Source organism: Corvus kubaryi, unplaced genomic scaffold (genome assembly GCF_017639235.1).
Source record: "Corvus kubaryi isolate FWS band 111438036 unplaced genomic scaffold, C.kubaryi_AGA036_p1.0 37300, whole genome shotgun sequence".
NCBI lineage: Eukaryota > Metazoa > Chordata > Aves > Passeriformes > Corvidae > Corvus > Corvus kubaryi.
In genome coordinates, this window is record NW_024581093.1 from 3586671 (window position 1) to 3607730 (window position 21060).

A 21060-nucleotide genomic window follows, 5' to 3' on the forward strand; every position below is an offset into this window, starting at 1 on the left:
CGCCTGCGGCCCCGCCCCGCCCCGGCGCCGTTCGCGCTCTTCGCTCTGAGGCGGCTTCCGGCCGGGGCTGCCCGAGTCACCGCGCCCGCCCTGCACCGGGGTGAGTGACGGGCGGCCTCGGGCAGAGCCAGCGGGAAAGAGAAAAATTCGGGGAAAAGAGGGTGTGTAGGGAAACACCCCCCGACCCTCCTCCTCCTGCTGCCTTCTTCTATTCCCACCGCCTGGCTTGGGGGGCCGTGACGAGCCGAGCTCGGGTCCGGCTTCTGTGACCTTCCGCTCACCGTGCATCGGCCCCTGGGCTTCCGAAGCGCTTTGGAAGGGCAGCTCTGAGCGGGATCAGGGGTGTTTCCGTTGTGGCTGCCGTAAGCTGCTCTTCCTGTGTCTGTGTGTCCCGTCCCTTCTTTAAGGCCTCCCGGAGTAGTGAGGAGCTGCGGACAGCGCGGGCTGGTTCAGTGGGACCCCCCTGCCTTAACCTGGTAACAGCAGCTGCCCCAGCCAGCCCCTCGCCCCCCATGGCAGAACTGTGTTACTAAACAATGTTTACTTTCTGCCGAGTGCTACCTGCCTTTTGTCACGGGATCGGGCTGCTCGAGGGGTCAGAGCCTGTCTTTTCCAACATGGAAATGTGATCCTCTTGCTCTCTTTGAAGGGGAAAAGCTGTTTTACAGTAAGCAAGAAGATTCTGTTAGGTTCATAACGTTCTTCTTTGGGAAATCAATGAAATGGAGATGAGATGGAATGAAACCTGGTCTGGTGGATGGAGCTGATGTACTTGCTCTTGAAGTACAAGAGCAGCTGCCAGAACAGGAATTTGGTGACAGCACCTTGCCCTTACGTAATCGTAGAATGGATTGGGTTGGAAGGGACCTCAAAGATCATCTCGTTCCAACCCCCTGCCACGGGCAGGGACACCTTCCACTAGACAGTGCTTTACTTTTTCTGTCTGGATCTTTTTATTCTTAACTGTATGTACTGAAAAGGCATAGCAGGAATAGGAAGAGGCTGGTTCAATAATCTGTGATACAGTGTTGTATTGTGCAACGGTACTTGCAGTATGTTATAATAAAAATATCCCACTAAATGTCCCAAAACTCTGCTGATGTTTCTTGTAGGAATACGACCTTAAATAATTGCCAGGAAGTGAAAATGCCTTCTTGTGATTTACTCGATCACTTTAAATAAAACTGTAGAAATCAATATTCAGTTGGTGTTCAACCTGCTCTATTTCTTAGGACTAACACCTTAATTTGCTTTGCTAAGTATGAGATCAGGTATGATGTAGTTTCATCAGGTACTTACTAGTAAAAGTAGCAGGTGAATTCATGAGGGACATTGAACTGTTGACAAAATGGTGATGTAAAATGATAAAAATCAGGATGAATCTTACTTATGAAATTGTAAAGATTGTTCTTTAGGTTCAGGCAAAGTAAGTGCATTCTACATAAAGAAAAAGATCTAGAAGTAGACATAATTGACCCTTTTTCAGTTTCCTTTCTAGTCTTCATAGATATGTTTCTAAATTATTTCCCCCCATTCTAATAAGTAATGTTGGGAAACCAGTGCATAGTTTCAGAGACCAAAATTCAAGAGGTTATGAGTAAATTTAGTAAGATTTAGCTAAGCTTGGTTTATTAAAGTGGATTTTAAAATTTCTTGGAGATGCTGGAAAGTTTGGGGTTATTGTCAATGTGCCTAATCACAGCCTTAAGGACAGCAGCACAGTGTGACACTTTAATGTCCTGGTCTGGAAGATGTTGATGATATTATTGTTAGGTAGAGACAAAGTCCTGAGTTTTGAGTTCCCTTGGGTTTTGAAATGATGTGCATCAACTGCAATTTCTCATTTCACTGATCTCTGAGTACTCAAAGCTGTTGTCAAAATTCTTTGTGTATGAGAGATAACACTAGGAATGCAGGAGTTCTGCTGAAGTGGCATGAATGATACCTTGAGGTAACACCAGCCTGTTAGGTATGGAGCTGAATCCATTTTCTTTGCTAAAAATTTGTACAATCTTAGAGAAAACAGAAAGGATTTGACTAAACAAAAAGTTGTTTGGATTGTAAATATTTATTTCCAAACACCAAACAGAACAATACTGTGTAACTGAGACTGTGAAACTCCAGGTGTTTTGTCTTACTCAGGTTAGACAGTGACATTAACTGCAAAAATAAATGTTAAACATGGAGAGTAGAGTGGCTTCAGAGGAATTGCAGGTTTGTTCCCCTCCCTGCCGTGAGTCCCTGTTGTGGTTTGCACGGTCCTGCTGCCGCCTTGTGGGTGTTAGTTGAGTGTTTGCAGCAAATGTTTGTCTTCTGTGGCGCTGTAGAAAGCAGAGTTCTGTGTTCTTGTTAAAGAGCTTCATCATTAGCAATGTAGGTGCTCAGATGTAACTTTTCATCATCAGGGTTGCTAAGCAAGGATTTGCATTTTGCTTTAAGAGGTCATTTTTCTGAACAGTGTGCGAATTCATGTGGTTTGGGGATTTTTTACCATTGACTTTAGAAAGTTGAAAAAATATGATTGTGTTCTTTTCTTATGGAAAATACTAAAACTTGGTTTAAAAAGTAGGCTTCTAACATGTTTTAATTAAATATGGAGGAAGCATCTTATGGAAACAATTACCTAGATTTAAACCTTCCCTTCATTGTTGTCCCTCAAGTGTGGAAATATTAAGCATTAGGCTCATCAGCAAAACTAAAGGAACCTAATTTAGTTATCCTGCTGCATCAGGGAACTGGTTAGTTCATATTTATGGGAGATTCTGAGAAAAGAAGGGAACTTTTGTGGATTCCTGACATGCTGACCTCACATTTGATTTTGGGAAGAAGTGGGAATGTACCAAATCCCTTTGTTTCTCCACACAGCTGGGCCCTTTTGCTGCCTTTTGCCATAAGGAGGTCAGGAGGAGAAATCGGCACATGGAGAGAAATGAGCACTTTATCCTAAATTTTGGTGGCAAATATGAAATGCCCACAGTGTTCTCCCATGCTCTTTTGGGTCAGCCTTTGGTTTCTGCCTACTTCCTGGGTGTCTGCAGTTTTATTTGAATTTTGTAGTACATGTAGGTATCTTTTGCAATTAATATTAAATATTTAATGTGTTGAACATATGTATAGATCAATTTTCAGACTAGGGATGAGTATCAAATCTTGATAATTTATATGTTGATTGCTGTTAGGAAATTTGAGTTGCTTGGTGTCCCAAGATTGCTTACACAAGGAATTATCTCATTATTTTTCTAAACAGAAATACTAGTATTTGAAGTTCAGTATCATTATTAGAGAATTTCCAGCTTTAGGCTTTTGATTTTTTAGAAAAAATTCTGGTTTATGTTGGAAATCATAAAGCTAGAATATTCTGTGTTTTCCCTACTTAAGGAGAAACCAGACAGAATATAATACTGGAACGAGACAATTTCTTAATTTTTTTTTTCCCCAGAAGAATAGCATAGATTTCGAAACTGGTTTAGGAGGTTGAAAGATTAATTATCTTTATCCATGTCTTCTATGTTCAGAGACTAATAGTTTACAGAAATTTGCATTTTTAAGGTATTTTAACCAAATAATTGAGATAGCTATTTTTAATGCAATTTTTAACAAGGAAGAAAAAATTGCACTGAATCTAATATCAAACAGATTAAAGGGAAGAACATTTCTGTGCAAACCAGTGAAATATGTCATTGCCATTATGTAAAGAGATAATTTCTTTACTTCTCTCCAAATGTTCATTTCAGATATTAACATTTGCTTAGCATTTTGCAGTCCTAAAGCAATTCCTGTATTTTCTAAATGTTGTTCTTTTACTTCACTGCTACTATTTCTTGTACAGAAATTTTATATTACTTATTCACAATTTTGTCCCGTGATTTTTTTTTTGTTTGTTTTCCCAATGTTCTTTTATACTTCAATTCCTTATGAGCTACCACCTATACAAAATTCTGTCCATTTGGACTTAAATTCTGATAAGATGGCAACTTGCAATTCTTATGTTTCATTAGAATGTTATTAAAAAGAAATGAAAGAAACCAATGTCCTTTCTTCACACACATGGTTGTTTCTCTTGAAACTCTTTGAAACGACTGAAATCAGTCATTCCCCTCCAGCAATAAGATTAGCCTTCCCTGCTCATTTATAGATCACTGTCTAATCTGACATTTCTAAACATCAGTTTAATATTTAGCACTGCTAACACTGCTCTGTCATAACTTCAGAAGTGCTTAAAGGCTCCAGGGAAGCTCAGAAAGATGTTTTGTCCATCGCAGCCTGCATTGAACTGAGTGCTATTAATTGAACTTGGAACTTTCTAATACTAGCTGACTAACGCTAGTTGGTAACTGGAATATTATTTGAAAATATCAGGAGTACTGATCTATGAACTGGTGTGACAGTTAACACCTTTGATTTGTAGAATCTATTCTACAAGAGGTGCCATTGGAAAAGTCCCTTGGAGTTGTTAGAAGGCTTTTAATTGATGAAACACACCATCACCTCTGTTTGTGGCATTGATGGCTTTCATCCATAATCTGAGAATAATATTGTAAACAATGGCAGTGACTACTAATCTGAGTTTAGAAATAATGTATCTTTCCTTGAAATGCTCCATTTGACTTCCTGGCCTGTGCTGATGTGCATTCCCTGTTGCATTAGGACACTGCTCTTGCTTTCTTCTGAGACTGCCAGCTCCGATGACAGTTTTAGGAAGTGCGGGCAGAGGCTGAATGATGAAGAGCTTTAATAATCATCTGGGTTCACACGTGTTAAAGTAACACACAGCCATTGAGCAGGTCACCCTCTCAGGGGAATGCTAACTCCAGAGCTATCAGAAAAGCTCTACTGATAAATTTAAAACATATTGACTTTGTGTGGCATGCAATCAAAAGCTGGTAGCAATAACACAGCAGGGTTCTTAATCACTTTGCTGTTACAGCCGTGCTCCTGCTGTCATATTTCTAAAGGTTCATTTGTTAATTTGTTGAAAAGAATGCTTAAGCAACTTGTACAGTTTCCAACAACTTCTGTGCTAAGAGTAAGTGTAGTGTAACGTTAGACTTCCAGATAGTCTGGGGGAAGGTTTTTGGAAGAAAATCACTACACCACTATGTGGAACATATTCTCATGGTTCTCAAGAGGCTTTTAAATGTTTGGATTTTTAAAATTAAGTTTGCTTGTGGAAATCTAACTCCTGTTAAGCTGAACACATGATGGGAACTACTGGGTATATGAATGTATGTGGCTCTTTAAGCCGAACATATTCCTTGAGCATTTTAGGAATAGCAGTGGAGATTATAGCTGTCAGCACTTGAGCTGACTTTTGGGATTTTGCAATTGTAAAATCTGACCATTGGCTACTTTTATTTGTCCAGTCTGTCTTGTAGGAGTGTTAAGACAGTGATGGCTGCTTAATACAAGTTGTAGTGGTGTTTGCCTGATATATTGCAACTGGAAAGGTGATCCCTTTGGGAGAAGGGGAAATGACAAGTTACTAAGTAAACAAACAAACAGGCATCTCTCTAATTCAGTGGCAGTATGTGCCATAAAAATAAAATGTTGCCGACATGAGCCCATTTGTCCTGGTATGAACTGGACTTTTCTCCTCCCCTTCCTGATGGTCTTCCTGAACAAAGATGTCAACTTCTTTCAGCCACTGTCACATGATGCTTTCAGTCCATTTCGGCTAAAGAACTTGCTCCCTCCCTACAGAACCCTGCAGGAAAGGGTGTTCCCTTTTAGTGTTCCAGAGAGAAAACTTGAGGGAAGCCGAAGTGCTTCCTGCCACTATCTGACAGAGTGGGGGATTCATGTAGAAGACGAGTCTAGTTGCTTTTCAAAGGAGCACAGAGAAGAGCAAGAGGCAAAAACATGGAATTGCAAGAAGGGACATTTCAATTCTGAGTGATTTAAAAAAAAAATATCATTACTGATGAAGTGATTAAATACCGGTATTTAAAGCATCACCAATGTCTGGATTAGGATTTTTTTAAAACCGTGTAGATAACTAAAAAAAATGCCAGTTCTCAGAGTGCTGTAATGCAATAGCATTGTGCTTCCTGTTGTAATCTTTGTAGAAGGTAGAAAGAAAATCACATACACTTAGCTTTTTAAAGCAAGAAAGCAGAAAATTGAAGTAGGAAAGTGAAAAGATAATCTGGAGTTCAAGAAAGATTAATGCTGCCAGAGTGTCCCTGAAAATTAAAATCCCAGCTGCATGCTTACATCTGTGATAGTCAAGATAATAAACTTCTGGTTGACTGTTAACATTTGGGTTGTGTAGAAGATCAGATATGTACTGGGTTTAATGACTGTAACCATGTAATATAAATTATATGCATTAAACTGCATTTTGATCTCAGATATTTTTTGTTAAAATAATACTGTGATAATACCTTTTGTGTTAAATCAAACTTGCTAGTTACACTGTCTTAATGTTGGCAGGTGGAAATTTTCTCAGATTCTTGTCCTTGTGCTACTAAGATCATCTCTAACTAAAGATGCATCCAGACCTGTCTCCTCATCTGCACACTGAAGAGTGTAACCTAATTATCAGTCTGCTCAAGAAATGTCACAAGGAGGTAAGGAGTGTTGAGCTAAGAGTGGGTGGGTTGGGGAAATTTGTGTCAGATAAATTAGTGATATTATATGGTTGTGAAGAGAAAACCCTCCTCTAGGCAGAGCAGCCATGAAATATAGCTGGTGTATTTTCACTGAAGAGCTATCTGATGACTGTATGTAAAGTGATTTATTTGGGAAATACAACATACCTTAAAATTTTCTGTGCTACAGCTTAGCACTTAGGGAACTATTTTAAGGACTGAAATAACTTCTGCAGCTCTTAGTACTGTGTGCCCCTCAAAAAACAATAATAAAATCAGCACCAAATGCCCTCTTTTTGTATGCTCATGGCATTTCCATATTCCAGCTGTCCCTGGGGCAGTTGGTCAGTGTGGTTATAAGGAGATGTGTTGATGGGGATCCCAACAGCCTCATGCATGACATTCAGTGTTTGGAGAGCTAATTGGGAATTACTGCTTGTCTTCCATCTTCTTAAATAGGCACCTACCCAAGGATATGAAATGTGATATTGTCTTCAGGCTTCTGCAGGCTCTTCATTGCTTCAGGATAATGGAATAGTCATCTCACTTGTTTAAAGGCCTTTTTAAAAATTGCTTTGTCTATGTCTTCTGCACCTCTAGCTGTACAAGATTTGCCCCCTGCATTGAAAGCTTTCTGCTACATCATTGCAATGTTGTTTTTGTTAATTATTTTCCTAGTATACTCTAAAGAGATGTTCTGTAGAGATAATCTTGCTGTATTTGTGCATAAAAAGTTAAATTTCGTAGTTTCTACTGAGATAAAAATACATTTAAATATTCACTATGAATGTGAAAACTCTGATTTACACCACTATATGCAATCTACAATATTTTCACCTCCATGTTCAGTTGTGACATGGATACTTTTTTCTAATGCAGTTAGTTAGATTCTAAGACAATACAAATGTTAGCTTTACTGTTTTGAGCAGAATTCTAAATTTTTATTTTCAAAAGCCATAACAGGATGAGAAACAAGGCTGATAATTCACAAAATGTGAGAGAAGACATTTTAAGTGAAAGAGGGATAACAACATTTTTTCAAGGTTTTAAAGTAGCTAAAGTAACATTAAAAACATTTTCTGCACCACACTTTGTTATGATTTCTAAATTACAACAATGAAGGGAGCAGACTTTTAATACTAAAATACATTTCAGGGAGTATATTGTACTGGTTTTCTTCAGCAACATGCAATTTGTTTTTGCTGGCACTTGGAGTGCAGTATCTTGAAACATAAGCACACTGCAGTCTGTTGATACAATCCCATAGGTGGTACTTCCCATTCCAGTGCTCCTGTACAGAACATCTCCAAGCTTTAAAACTAAAAGTTGTATTAAATGTACAAGTTACGCTTTTTTTTCTGAGTTCAGAAATCTTAATTTGCCTAAAAATGCTTCGGTAATTTGAGAGATTGTAGAGACTTTCTTTCTTTCTTTTTTTAGTTGGTTTGTTTTTTTTTTTTTTCCCAGCAACTTTAATGTTGTAGGTAAGTGTTCAATAGCTAGAACTGAGAACACTTTGTGTGCATTAAGTACAATAGTATTGGAAAGATTGTGAAATAAAATGACCATCATTTAGGAGGAAAATAGGCAGTATGTAAGCAATATAAAATTAAAGTTTTGTAATTATTTTTTCATAATTATGAAAACAAATCCAATCAGGAAAGAAAATACATTCAGATTTGTCCTGATTTTTGGTACATACAAAGCTGGGCTTTCTATACTTTCAGTAGGAATGCAGCAGTAGTGATTTACTACTTGAAAGTAATGGTTGTCTGGCTTTTTGTTTGTGGTTTGGTTTTTTTTGTTTTAAATGAATGTCCAGAAGTACCCTGGACTTGTATGACATAGCTTGTTAGACTGCCTTGAGAACTGGAACTAGAAGGTGCACTTGAACTTCTTGGCAGCAAGTGATTCAAAGGAATCTATTGTTAATCTGACTTATGAAGGGACTAGGAGCAGCACTAATAGTCATGCACAGAATTATATTCTCTTAGTTGTGTTTGAAGTTGATCTTTACATGAAGAGGAATTACTTTTGTCAGTCTTGTGCTCAGCTGGGAGAGGATATTTGTGCTGGCAGTCTCAGAACAGAAAGGGTGAGGATGACTTCTTTCACACTCAGTTGAAAGGGAGCAATACTTTTTCATTGGAAATTCCAGGGGAATGTACTGAAATATTCTTTTTAAATTGAAGTCACTGAAACTGAAGTCAGTGATCTTAATGAGTTATTGGTGACTACTGCTGTTTTCTTATAATGCCAAAATGTCTTAAGAACCTTCATCTATAATTTAAATCACCGTTCCTGAGGGATGAAAAGCATTATTTTTTAATTGGGTGTCCATTTTCACAACAGTCAATTTGATTTACTTTATCGCTAATCTAGAACCTGCCCTGTATATCAAGTTTTGTATCTAGTGAAGAGAGGTTAATGGGATTCCTATTTGATGTCACTTTTTTTTTAATAACTCCACTCTGATGCCAAGTATGTGCTATAAGTAGACTAATTTTTATAGGTAACAGCTCAAAGAAATGTATATTGTCTTGCAATTGTAGCACTGTAATAGGTGTAATAGGTGTTTTTGAGAAACTGATTCTTTTTTTCCCTCATAATCTCAGCCAAGAAGTTGACATTTTAGGAATCTGGCTAAATAAACATAGATTAAACCCACTGTATTCAGAGTGGAGTTAGTTTGAAATGTGAGCATTCACCTTGAAATTTAATATGCAGGTATGAGAGTAGAACACAAAATTAAATCTGTATTAGCTGAAATAAGAATGTTGTAAAAGCAAGATTAGCATGCAGTAAAGTGATCACTTATACCATGCAACTGCTTCAGAGTCATCTGATGCCCTTTATAAATCACAGAGGTATAAACAAGCTAATTATAGCACTGCTATAGTTAAGTGTTTGTCATAAACTTTATTAACCCACTCCTACTTCCAGTTGTGTTCTGTTGGCTGAGATCTTGTTCATTGTTTGAATCTTTTATAGTCTTCCTCTGTCACCTGTATAAATCCACCTGGCTGCTGGTCAGCTATGGAAATGCACATAGGTTTCCCTCTGAAATATGGAAGTGTCTTCATTTGCATCTGTTTTGTTCTTCATGGTCTTTTTTATTTAAGTTCATTAGTTGTCTGCAAGATTGGCCAAGTTATCTCCATTGATTGTGTAGCTGCAAATATCTACTAAACCTGCCCCCCCCCTTCAGGTCTTCTAAATCACTTGGATGCTCTGCTGCCAGGTTCTGCCGTGAGATTCTGTGGCATGGCACAAGCATCCCCCTGAAAAAGCAGTCCTTCTAAAACCATGCATTCTGAGAGAGGTTTAATGCTTGATAGTATGCAGTTGCTTTAGGAAATGTGGGCTAAGAGGACAGATTTTTATGGTGAATGTCATCATGTTAGCTGTGGAGAGCCCTCATGAGGACAAGGCGTGCAGTTTTTCAGAAACTAAGGCACACTTAAATTTGCGTAAGGCCCACAGTTGACCTGTGCCATAAAGATGAGAAATGCATCTTATTTATTAACCTCAAGATCCACAGAGATTTTTTATACTGGTTCTAACGTTCCAATCAATTAAACCTAGTGCCTGCATCTTCTGGACCAACACCACATTGTTCATGTGGCTGGGATAATGGAGCAGTGAATCCTTTGCCTCTCTAGGTCACGAAGAAATAATGAAAGCTAAAGCTGGGAGGATGTTGCCTCTGTACCACAAGCTGGAGTTCAGAATATTTATTTTTTGTACACTATTTAATTTGGTGTGAGTGAGAGTTGTGAGACTGACTTCTAGATCAATAAAATGTATGTTCTGTGTTTAGACAACCGCTTCAGCTTAGGTGTCCTCCTTTAGTCTTGTTATATAAGATGAGTACCTTCAACTTTCAGCCAGGTAGGGATGGCTCAAGTGAGCTTTAGGAGTTGCTCGAACTTCTTCCTGCTTGGGGGAAAAAAAGTTACCAAACACCACTTTTCACAAGAAAGGGAGAGGAAAAGAAAACCAGTATATGTTGAAAAATGCAAATGAATTGAAATAAATTTAGAGCTTCAGAGGAAGAAACCTTTAAATTGTAATTTTTTCTTTCTCCTTAACTCATCAGCACAATGTTTTGAAGTTTTTTGGTCATTGCAATGATATTGACCGTGAGATGCGGAAGTGCTTAAAAAAAGAGGTAAGGAATAAATTTACTGTGAGTTAAATGCTTAATAAAAAATGGGAGAGAACTAGAGTTGCTTTTTACTAAATGGTACGAATCGATAAATGGAAGCACATTCTGGTGTGGGCACTTGAGACCAAATTTAGACTTTTTTTGATAAATTTGTCAAGTAAAATCTGGCATCAACAAATGGCGTGTATTTTTTGATATACAAAAATAGGCAAACACATTTTAATGAAACAAATATTGGAGATAGGAACTGGCACTTCACAGATTGCTTCTGACTTTTTTCCTATTTTTTTTTTAGTAGTGATATTTGCACAGAATTAAATAGAAAGCAGTAATGGTCACTTCTGCATAAGTAACACTTAAAGCTGAAGTCAGTTATACTGATGGAAAGTACTTAATGAGTTGCTGAGTTAGGCCCTAAATGAAAATATTGCTGTATTACATCTGCAGATATGAAGGAATGAAGACTATGGGAGTTCAAGTGGATTAACTGTCTTAATAGGCGCATTTTCAGGAGAGTGTCAACTGTTCTTTATGGTGGTTGTGCCTACATGACAGAACATATAAATGAACATTTCATGCACCTTTTAACTTGAAATTGTATTTTCTGATTTTGACATAAATTTCACCATACTAAAAAGTTTCTACATAATCTTATTTTTTTATTTTTTTCTTCCGTTGAAGCCTTTACATTAAAGGAGTTCTTGATGATTATATTTGTCTGCCTTCTTAAAATGTGCCTATATTGATATGCCATTACTAGGAAGCCCCTGAAAGGTTGTTCAGAAATACTGAATAGGTAAAGATAGAGCTTTTAAAGATCCATTGTTCTCATTCTATGTACAAACATGGATGGGTTATTGAAAAATTAAATATTGGCAAGGGAAAAAGTTAAGCATTCTGTAAAGGTTAAGTAATGTTTCGGGTCATTATTTCAGTTATAGACCAATCAGTATAATGGATGAAAAACTGCAAATCCATTTCAAAATCAATTTCTTTAGTAGTTTATTACATTATATAGAGAACTGAATATTTGTGGCGTACTTCGGTTTTATTCTTGATACCAATTATTAAAAAATTGAACAAATATATGCTCTAACCTAAGGATAATAATTTGCTTCTCGTGAAATACAGATCAGATGATGCATTGATTTTTAATTTTTCATTTATTTGAGCCATGAAAATGTTTCCTTTTTGTTTGCAATGAAAGAGAGGCTCTTCAAGTTTCTGCTAGTGCAGGGCCATACTTGAAAGCATGGTGGTCTTATACATGAATGTTAACTGTGAAAGCTTTCTTGGTTCCATTTTACACTGGAGTCCTGCCTCTGATGTGGTTCTTGTTTAAACCATTAAAAATCCCCACATGCCTTACACTCATTCAATCCAAATTTGCCTTTGTTCCTTTCATCTTGGTATCCTGCTTTATCTGTGCATATAATTAATGACCAGGATCAAAAATAGACCAAGTCTGTGATGACAAATTCATGTTTCAGAAGGCAGACACACATTAATCAGCATCTTGTGAAAGGAAAAGAGCCTGACCTGTGCTCTAGAATAGCACCAGAGCAACTATTTTTCCTAGTTCGTGTGAAGCGTAGCTGTCATACGTTAGATCTCTGTATAATTAAGTTCCTCCTTAAGATTAACTGAATCTTCTTTATTAGAATGTTCTAATACTCTTTAGCTTAATAACCTCAAACTTAGAAACCTGTATTTTAATGGAATAAATGTTAATTTCAAAGTAAAAATGAACCTGTATGTATATATTAACAAGAGCTGTATTTCTAATGCATCAGTCAAATATATTGTTTCTGTTCCTGGGTAAAAAAAAATGCTTTCTACAGTTTTAAATTTGACATATCTATTTAATGATAACAGCTGATCTATTAATTTCTGTATCTGTCTTCCAGTATGAAGAAAACAGGCTTAGAAACCGGGAGAAACGACAGAGGATAATTAATGCTCACAAAGCCTCAGAGAAGTGAGCTGTGCTGTGGCTGGACAGCTGCAGCTCCATAGGGACATTCACTTGGAAGCTGACAGAATACTTGTGTTTCATCACCAATGTCAAGCCTCTGGTTTGTGAAATGGTGACGAAATAAATGCATCACTCACAACCTAACTTAATTTTTGACCTCTAAAAGAAAACTACTGTGGCAAGTCTTTGTTCTGGCACAGTTTTATGATTATTAAGTAATGAGGAATCGGTGTGTGTGAGGTACTATATATTCAAGGCTGCTGTGTTCCCACTTTACTGAGTTGCATTTATTTCCTTGTGTTTAGCAGTTTCTCTTACATATCTTGGGTTTTGTAGGGTTTTTTTGTTTGTTTTTCATTGCAAAACACTAAATTACTTTTTACATCACTTTTTGTAGTGTTGTGATAACACTTAGTAAATGGATTAGGAAAAGGAAATTTTAAACAGATGTGGATTGAAATTGGAAATTGCCTATCAAGGAATAATTGGAGTTCTAGTATTTTTATTGGAGCTAAAAGGATGAAGCTACTGTCTTCAGCTGAGAAGATTACAAATCCTCCCTGCCAACCATATGAACAGTGTAGACTGCTGTAAGACAATTTGTTCATCACACCCAAAGCATGCGGCTTTAGAAATCCAGAATGGAACATTTCCAGGGATTTACAAAGCTTCGCCTTGATTTTTGTTGAGTACAGTCAATGTGTGCTGAGTGATTTTTGAAGAGGAGTGCTGCCAAAAATACAAGCTAAAGTTCTTCCATTTTCTCTGGTACAAAGGTAAAGTTATGACTATTGAGGTTGAAGCAAAGCTGACACTGAAGTGCAAGAAAAGTGTAACTTTTGAGGCAAGTCAATATGTATTGTGTTACCAAGTTGCCTTGTTAGCCTATAAAAGGTGTTTATTTGCCATCAAACTGCTGAAAGCCCAGAACAAGTCTCAGAATTCAGAAGATTTGATATCAAAACATACACTGGTTTGTACAGTGATGGAGCTGCTTCTCTGTGTGCCTGCTGGATTCACCTTTTAAATAATGCCTCTGTTCTACCTAGCAGCAAAATACTTTTTTAAAAAATAAATTTTGTTGAGCCAAATACACAAAGTGTCTAGAAACCTTTTGAAAAAAAGGTGTCTATTCTACAGTGAATTACATGGTTTGTTGTAAGAACCATTGTTGATACTCAGTCTTGGAATTGGTACATGCCCCTATTTTTGGAATAAAACTGTGTTTTGTGATCTGTTTTGAAAGGTGAATTAGATAGAATAATTTTACTTATTTTTCAATACCTGGATGGACCCAATTAAATCAGTAAAACTTAACCACAAATGTTTTCAATGAAAGCTCCAAGCAAAGCTGAAGCAATTGTTTCTGCATCTTGACATGCTGTTTGTCTTTTGGAACAAGTAAATGATGCACTGTTTGAATTCATACTTGAATGGTTGGAAGTGGTGCACTCTTTATTGGTACTTTCGGAGTATTTTCGGAGTACTTTGTAGTGAACTCCCCTATCTGGGAACTCTGCATCCATGATACTTCTTCCATTTGAGAGGACACAACCTACTTCAGGCAAGCTCTTAAATAGGATTGTAGCCTTTAAGTAAATAAATAAATTGAGAATTGTTCTAGAGATTAGGTTGAGAACCTGATATCTGAGTGCAGAAGCACTGAAGCTTTTGTTTCTTTAATCAGCTTCTGTGAGTCCCGATCTTTCACACAGCAACAAAATAAGAAACCAAGAGCCACTTAACACAGCTCATTAGTCACAATCATGTTTGCAAAGATCAATGTGCTTAGTGAATGAAAGACCAAATGGCACACACAATTCCTATTGATACTTTCAACTACATTTGTTTATAAATGTATTTTAGAGATCAGCTTTGTTTACCTAGTGAAAGTCTGATCATGGTCATCCTTCTGTTTCTCTTTGCTAATTGCCCACTAGTAGTGTGATATGAGAGTGCCCATTGTTTCCTGTGGGTTTTGTTCCTTTTGTTTGACAGAATTCATGTTGCTAGTTTGATCTTGAAGCTGAAAACCTCTGGTGTAATAATACATATGATTTATCTGACAGAGAAAGAGGTAAGGATGAAATACTAAATGTGGGGTTTTTTCTTGTTTCCTAAAGTAAGCTTGGGTGAAATAAACCTTATCTCTATAGAAATAAATATATATCTCTATAGACTTTGAAGACACTTTATTGTAATGTCATTTGTCTATAGGAGCATTTTTCCCATTGTTCTTTCTGAAAGAGCATATTTGAGAGAGAAGAGAAAAAGAAATCTGATGTAATTTTTTGTCGTGTTGTGTGTGAAAAGCTCATAGGTGTTTCACATCGGAAAGTGAAGAAGGGGGAAACAGAGAGGGCAAATGGCAGCTCCGGCCAGAGTGGTAAGGATTTTCCATACTGAAATGCCATAAAAGTCTAGGATCCATGGACAGGAGGAGGACAGAGTAAAGGGAATTACAACTGTTGAAAATCCCTCCAGCTTTACCAGAAATACCTGGTAACACTGTTCATAGTGTACTTTTTCTTGCTGGAAAACTAAATTATGACATTCTGTTTGCCTTATTTTGAATTTTTTTAAAATTTATTTTTTAGTAGAAGGAAAAATATTCTGCTGAATAGCAGCAGCATAGTGTAGGAACAGCAGGGCGAGTTCTTGCTCTGGTGTTAAGTTCTTTATACAACAGGGCTTGAATCTGGTGCTCCTGTTAAGCTGCAGTGCTGAGTGTTAATATATTATGAATGTACTGCTCGTTTTTCCCTGTAAACTTTAGTTGGTAACATCCTCAAGAAATTATATTCTTTGTTGCTGATAAGGACAATGTGTGGTTTCTAGACCTTGAAGCAAAGCCTTGATTTAGTTGAGCTGACTGTACAGTTTGGGTGAGGACTAGTCCTGTGAGTTAGTTATTCCCCCCGTTACTGGAAATCACTGTAATGAATATTTCCGATGTGTTACACACTTTGCTGAAGCTCCACACCTCATGTATAAAGTGTATTTAACAGTCAGGCAATCCTGAATTTGGCACTGCCCATGTTTTAAAAAAAATCATGATATCTGATACAAATTCTTTCTGATACAAGTGAAAGCACACTTTTGTGGAATACCTAAAAGGATTTGAACAACTGGAAAACTGATACCAGATTCTGATAGTTGAGTTAAAAATGAATTTTTAGCATTAGTGCTTAAGCAAAGGAGATTCTCTACCTGGACAACATAATGGATTTTAGTGCTGCAACTTAATGTCACATGTTGAGTTTTATTAATATGAACTAAAATGGAGTATCAGCAAATCTTAGTGGTCCCATTAGATGATTTTACAGGCTCAGTGATAACCACGCTGCTCCTCAACAGAACCTGCCTTGCAGTACATGAAGGTCTACTAATAAAAACTTGAAAGTGAATAGTAAATTCACATCAGGTTCCCCAAACCTACTTAAATTGCTGTGTACCAAAAAATATATCAATGGGAACAAAATATATATTTAGCCTGAAAATGGTTCTTGTGGAACCATCATGCTTTAAAATTATTCTTTTGAACTATTTGGTGACATTTTAAAGGCTGGGAACTTTCATGTGGTGCTTTTGCTTTAACCAGTGAGACTTTTATTGGTATTTTAATGTAGACCCTTAGATAAAACAAGATACATTTCAAAGATACAAGTGAGCAGAAAAATCTTTTGGGACATTCATTACCTGGAAAAATGTTACTGATGGCTTGACAGAGCTCATCCCCAGTACAGACATCAGCCGTCCACAACCTGGAGATTTGTTTCAGCTTGGCAAAAGCGTCAAGTGCCTGAAAGAGTATGGATATGTGTTGCTACAGGAACGCTGATGTAACCAAGTCATCCGCAAAACTGAGGTGCTGAGAGCAAGGGACTTGTTTTGTTAGCATGACATGAGAGGTCTAATTTTTACAAAAACCTTTGACTGAAAACTATTCTTGACTTTTGCTCTCAGCAGCCCGGGGCTTGAGTAGTTTGCCTTGAAGTAAATCTGATTTCCCCTCCAGCCCTGGGCTGAGGCGGCTGCTCCCCGCGCTGGCATCACCGCGCTCCGGCTGTTGTCACGATGCCGGCGGTGACTGCTGCTCCGTCCCTGCGGTGCCACTGGGAAGCCCTTCGTTACACACTGCCAGGAAGAACATTGGGAATGTTTTGGTATTCTTCCCGAGCGCTGGCAGAACCGCTCGCTGTCAGCCGACAGACGCCGGACGTGACCGTGCCCAGACGGGGGCGGCGGCCGGTTCGCAGCTGCACAAGGCGGCCTCCGCTGCCTCCCGGGGCCAGCCGCCAGCGCTCGGCGCTGCGGGATCACCGCGATCGGCAGTGCCGTCTCCACTCGCCGCCTGGCAGCCGGGAACGTCGCCAGGCTCGGCGGCCACGACCCGGCCTCCCGCATCCCGTTCCCCCATCCCGTTCCCCTCATTCCGCATCCCGTTCCCGCACCCCGCGCCGCGGGGCTCGGCAGCGCCGCCCAGCGGCCGCTCCGTCCCGCGGGAGGCGGCGGCATCTCCGCCGCGCGGGCGGGGCTCCCTCAGGCCGCGCCGCCATCTTGGCGGGGCCCTGGGTACTTGTGCTCCCTCAGCCTTGTGGTGTTGAGGTGCTGGTTTTTGCCCAGGTGCTGGGGCTGTGCTGAGGAATGGCCTTAGCCCTCGTAAGAACAGGGTGCTGGGTGCTGGTGAGGTGCCATCGCCACTGGATTCTGTGCAGCCCAACCACAGTGTCTGCCTCGGGTAAAACAACATCCACACTCTTACCTCATGGGGCACGAGTTGTCGCAGCTGACCCCCGTGCTCTGACATACTCTGCATGCTATTGATCGTTCGTTGATGCTGAATTCTATTGCACAATCATACTTCTATTTATCACCCACTTTATTTATTTATTTAAATCAAGTCCATGTTGTGCTCAGAACAGCACTGTTGAAATAAGCAAATGTGGTTGGACTTTGCTGTGTCCAGTGCTGAGCAGGGCCCTGGCGCCTGCAAACCACAGGGGGGATCGGCACTGACATTACCAAAAATCCTCTCTATGGTGTTTGGTAGGATTAGAAGACTAGACCTCACTCTCTTCTATCCCCCTGGGTTGGTAGCTACAGCTGTAAGATGTATTTTAGAAACAGCTATGTTGTGCCCTAATACAGGCATTCCTGTTTTCCAAAGTTCAGCAGGATGTTGGAACTGGTTGATTCACCTGGCTCTGGAAGCAGCCAGGAATAAAAGGTCATCCTCAAAGACAACTGGCATGGATGCAGTTTTGATTTATTAGTGATTCATTTTGTGTAGCATAATGGTTGGTTTGTCACTTGCTTTGGGTATTCTGTAATATTGTAATTATTTATCCAGTGGTACCTTAGACCATTCATGCAATGCACAAAACAATCCACCTCAGCTGTCTCTGTTAATTGAAAACTGCAGCTTTTAATTGTTAACTTTCCTCTAGCTTTCAGAGCTACATATTTGTGTGGTTTATTTAGTTGTGTTTTGGTTTGGTTCATATTCTAACATTCCTGGTAATGAATATATAAAGTACTTTGTGTCTAAGTGGCATTAGTTAGACAGCTGCGGTTACAAACAGCCCACATAATCATATTAAATCAATATTAAATGTGTGCTACTGAATAGTTGTCTTTGGGATGCTGATGGTCCCAATTTAATTTAAACTTCATCCCACTAGTGCTTCTAAAAAATCTCAGAGGAAAACAAATCAAAAATCAAACCCCCAAATGAGTAACTCCAAATGGAATAACAGATCTTTCATAATTGGTCCACAGTGGCTTCATTTAGGTGGATGTACAAGTGTGTGGTGTGTGGCAGCAAACAGTCCAAAGCCTTTTGGCTGTTCGCTGCAAGAGAGGGAACAACTGTGGAGAAGGGGTGTCAAGATGCCTTTTTTTGTGTGACAAGAGAGTTTATTTGAACTAGGAAAATAGAAAAGGCTCGTTTGAGTCATGATATTTCCCGCAAGGAGAAGATGTAAATATTAGAAGTTTCTTCAGAAAGCCAGTTTGTCCTCAGTGTGATGCAGCTGTGCTGCTGTTGGTTCTGTTTGCAGGATGGCCAAGAATAGATGGTAAGGGCTGAAGAGGGGCAGCAACAAGGAAACCTGACACTTTCCTCTGGAGCTACTTGATATTCAAAATGGAGACTCTTAAATCATCTGGTTATAACAAGAGCTAGACATTCTCCCTTGAATTTTTTTTGTGCTGGGCTTGTGTTCATGGGCTTCTGTTTCCATGCTTGGGGCTGTGTCCAAGGTGAGGGCAAAAATTATGTAGTGGATCTAGATCTCCTGGTTAGGAAGTTGCATATTACTGCAGCGAGTGGTGCATTGGGTGGAAACCAATTCCAGTGTCCAGTACTCACTGAAGATGTTGTAATTTTATTTCTAGTTGTTTATTAGGTCTTACAGTGTTTTAGAAGATATTGCATACAGAAGTTGTGTACTGCATGTACAGAAACAGGAAAGTGAAGATACCTGCAAGGGAAGTGAGAATTCTCCCTTTGATCAGAGTAGCAGGAAGGGAACCTCTTTTTATGAAAATATGTCTTTTAATAGATTGAATATCTGAGGAAGAACGTGGGACATTAATCATCAGGACTTTTATTTGTGACTTGATATGGTTATGGATCATCAGGCCAGTTTTAGTGTATTGTGGTGCTGCTAAGTTGAAGTTTCCTCGTGCCCTTACACCAAAAATGGTGCTTAAGAGATGTAGGTCGTGCCTGGCAAGTGTGGGTCAGGTGAACCTGGGTCTCTGCTATGTCCATTCCTTAGTTGTATTCCTTCCATTTGCTGCTGTTCCAGAGGTTGCCCAGCAACCCTTGTCTGTTTTATGCAAGTGAGTTATTAAGGAAGGGGAAGGGGAAAAAGTAAAGGCAGAAATGTTGGGTTGTCAAAATTATTAGTAGCATCTAAAACTAGATTTGAAGTAGTGTTGTGTGTGTATATGTGTACCTATATCTGTATGTATGTGTATGTATAAATGTATAAAAATTAGTACAATGGTGAAAGAAAGGAAATGGCCTATTTAGCCAGCATTTCCAGTATGGAAGTGTTCTGGTCCTTGTTCTCCTCTCAAGCTGTCTGATGGATCAAAACCCACCAGTAACACAACAGTGCAGCCTTAGTGAGGGCATTTACTTTTTTATTTGGGGATTTTGATTCAACATATGAGAAGTGAAAAAATATTACCAAAAATCAAGAGTGAAAACAAAATATGTTAATCTTTCTGTTGTCTTTTGAGACACTGCAAATAGGCATTTTAATTTCGGTGTGTTTGACTTGGCTTTGACAGTGAGAGAAGCTAAAATATCTTAGCAGCAGCAAGAAGTTTTGAATTATCATCTGCCTCTGTGCTAACCTGCATTTTAGAATTATTTAAGCTAAGTGCAGAATTACGTTCTGAGTCTTACCATTCTCAAACAAATCAGATCACTGATTTGTACGTAGTGACAGATGTGAATGGTGTACAAATACAGCAAGTAAGAATTTTGGTATTTTTCAGTCTGTGGGAGAGGATGACTGACTAGTAGATTTAGATCTACTATTTTTTAGATATGGACTACACTAAGTGCTAAGTGTTTTTCCTTAAGTAATTACAATAATTTCTTACAATAAATACTCTTATTTCAATTTGATCAGCAACGGCAAGTGCTGCAAGTTATTTTTGTTGATGCCATAAAATCTTTTAAGTAATTATGGCTTACTCTTCAAAATTAAATCACCACGTTTCATCTTCATTTGAGTTTTCTACAGAAGTGGTGATGGATAAATACTTGAGCACAGCCCCTTGGGGTCTGTTGTACATTGCAAAGAGCCAGTATTTAGCAGATAAAGCCAAAATCAGACCAGGGAAACCTCAAGTCTATTGAGTCCTTTAGATTTTAGCTAGTGATGGGCTCCCCCGAAAGCCACGGATTGAAACAGCTGTGAGCTTAAGTTCAGATTCAGATCTGGTTTTGTTTTACAACTTCCTCTTATCTTTGTAAGCAGAACCAAAACCATGGTTTCAAGTCTCCTTTGTCCCGAGGATTAGATGCATGGGGTTGAAACTTAAATCCAGATTTGGTGGTTTAGGCTTGTGCTAATTTTTTTTTTCTTTTAAAAATGAAACAAAGTATGAACAACCACCTCAGCAGCTGGCCAGAAAAGCTTCCATTTTACCATACCTAAATTAGGATTCTCTGTTTAACTGTAAAATTGGCCTTTAGGAAAGGGAAGAACAAAAGATACTGTCCTGAGATAGTTGGCAGGTGGCAAGTTGACAGAGCATTTTCTTCCAGACCTGTGCTGGGCCCCTTAGTCTTGACTTGAAAC

General features: G+C 38.7%; 1 protein-coding gene across 6 annotated transcripts; it reads left to right on the top strand.

The window, feature by feature from the left end:
- The first annotated feature begins 14 nt into the window (after positions 1-14).
- On the top strand, positions 15-14923 carry CMC2 (C-X9-C motif containing 2). Of its 6 annotated transcripts, none has more exons than XM_042027148.1 (4): positions 15-100; positions 6433-6569; positions 10690-10761; positions 12666-14923. In XM_042027148.1, the coding sequence occupies exons 2-4, from the start codon at positions 6489-6491 to the stop codon at positions 12738-12740; spliced, it is 228 nt and encodes a 75-aa protein (XP_041883082.1). In that variant the 5' UTR covers positions 15-100; positions 6433-6488; the 3' UTR covers positions 12741-14923. The 6 variants fall into 6 exon arrangements, with proteins under 6 accessions (XP_041883082.1, XP_041883083.1, XP_041883081.1 ...); XM_042027149.1 differs by having other exon boundaries at positions 69-161; XM_042027147.1 differs by having other exon boundaries at positions 93-362.
- Positions 14924-21060: the final 6137 nt, after the last annotated feature.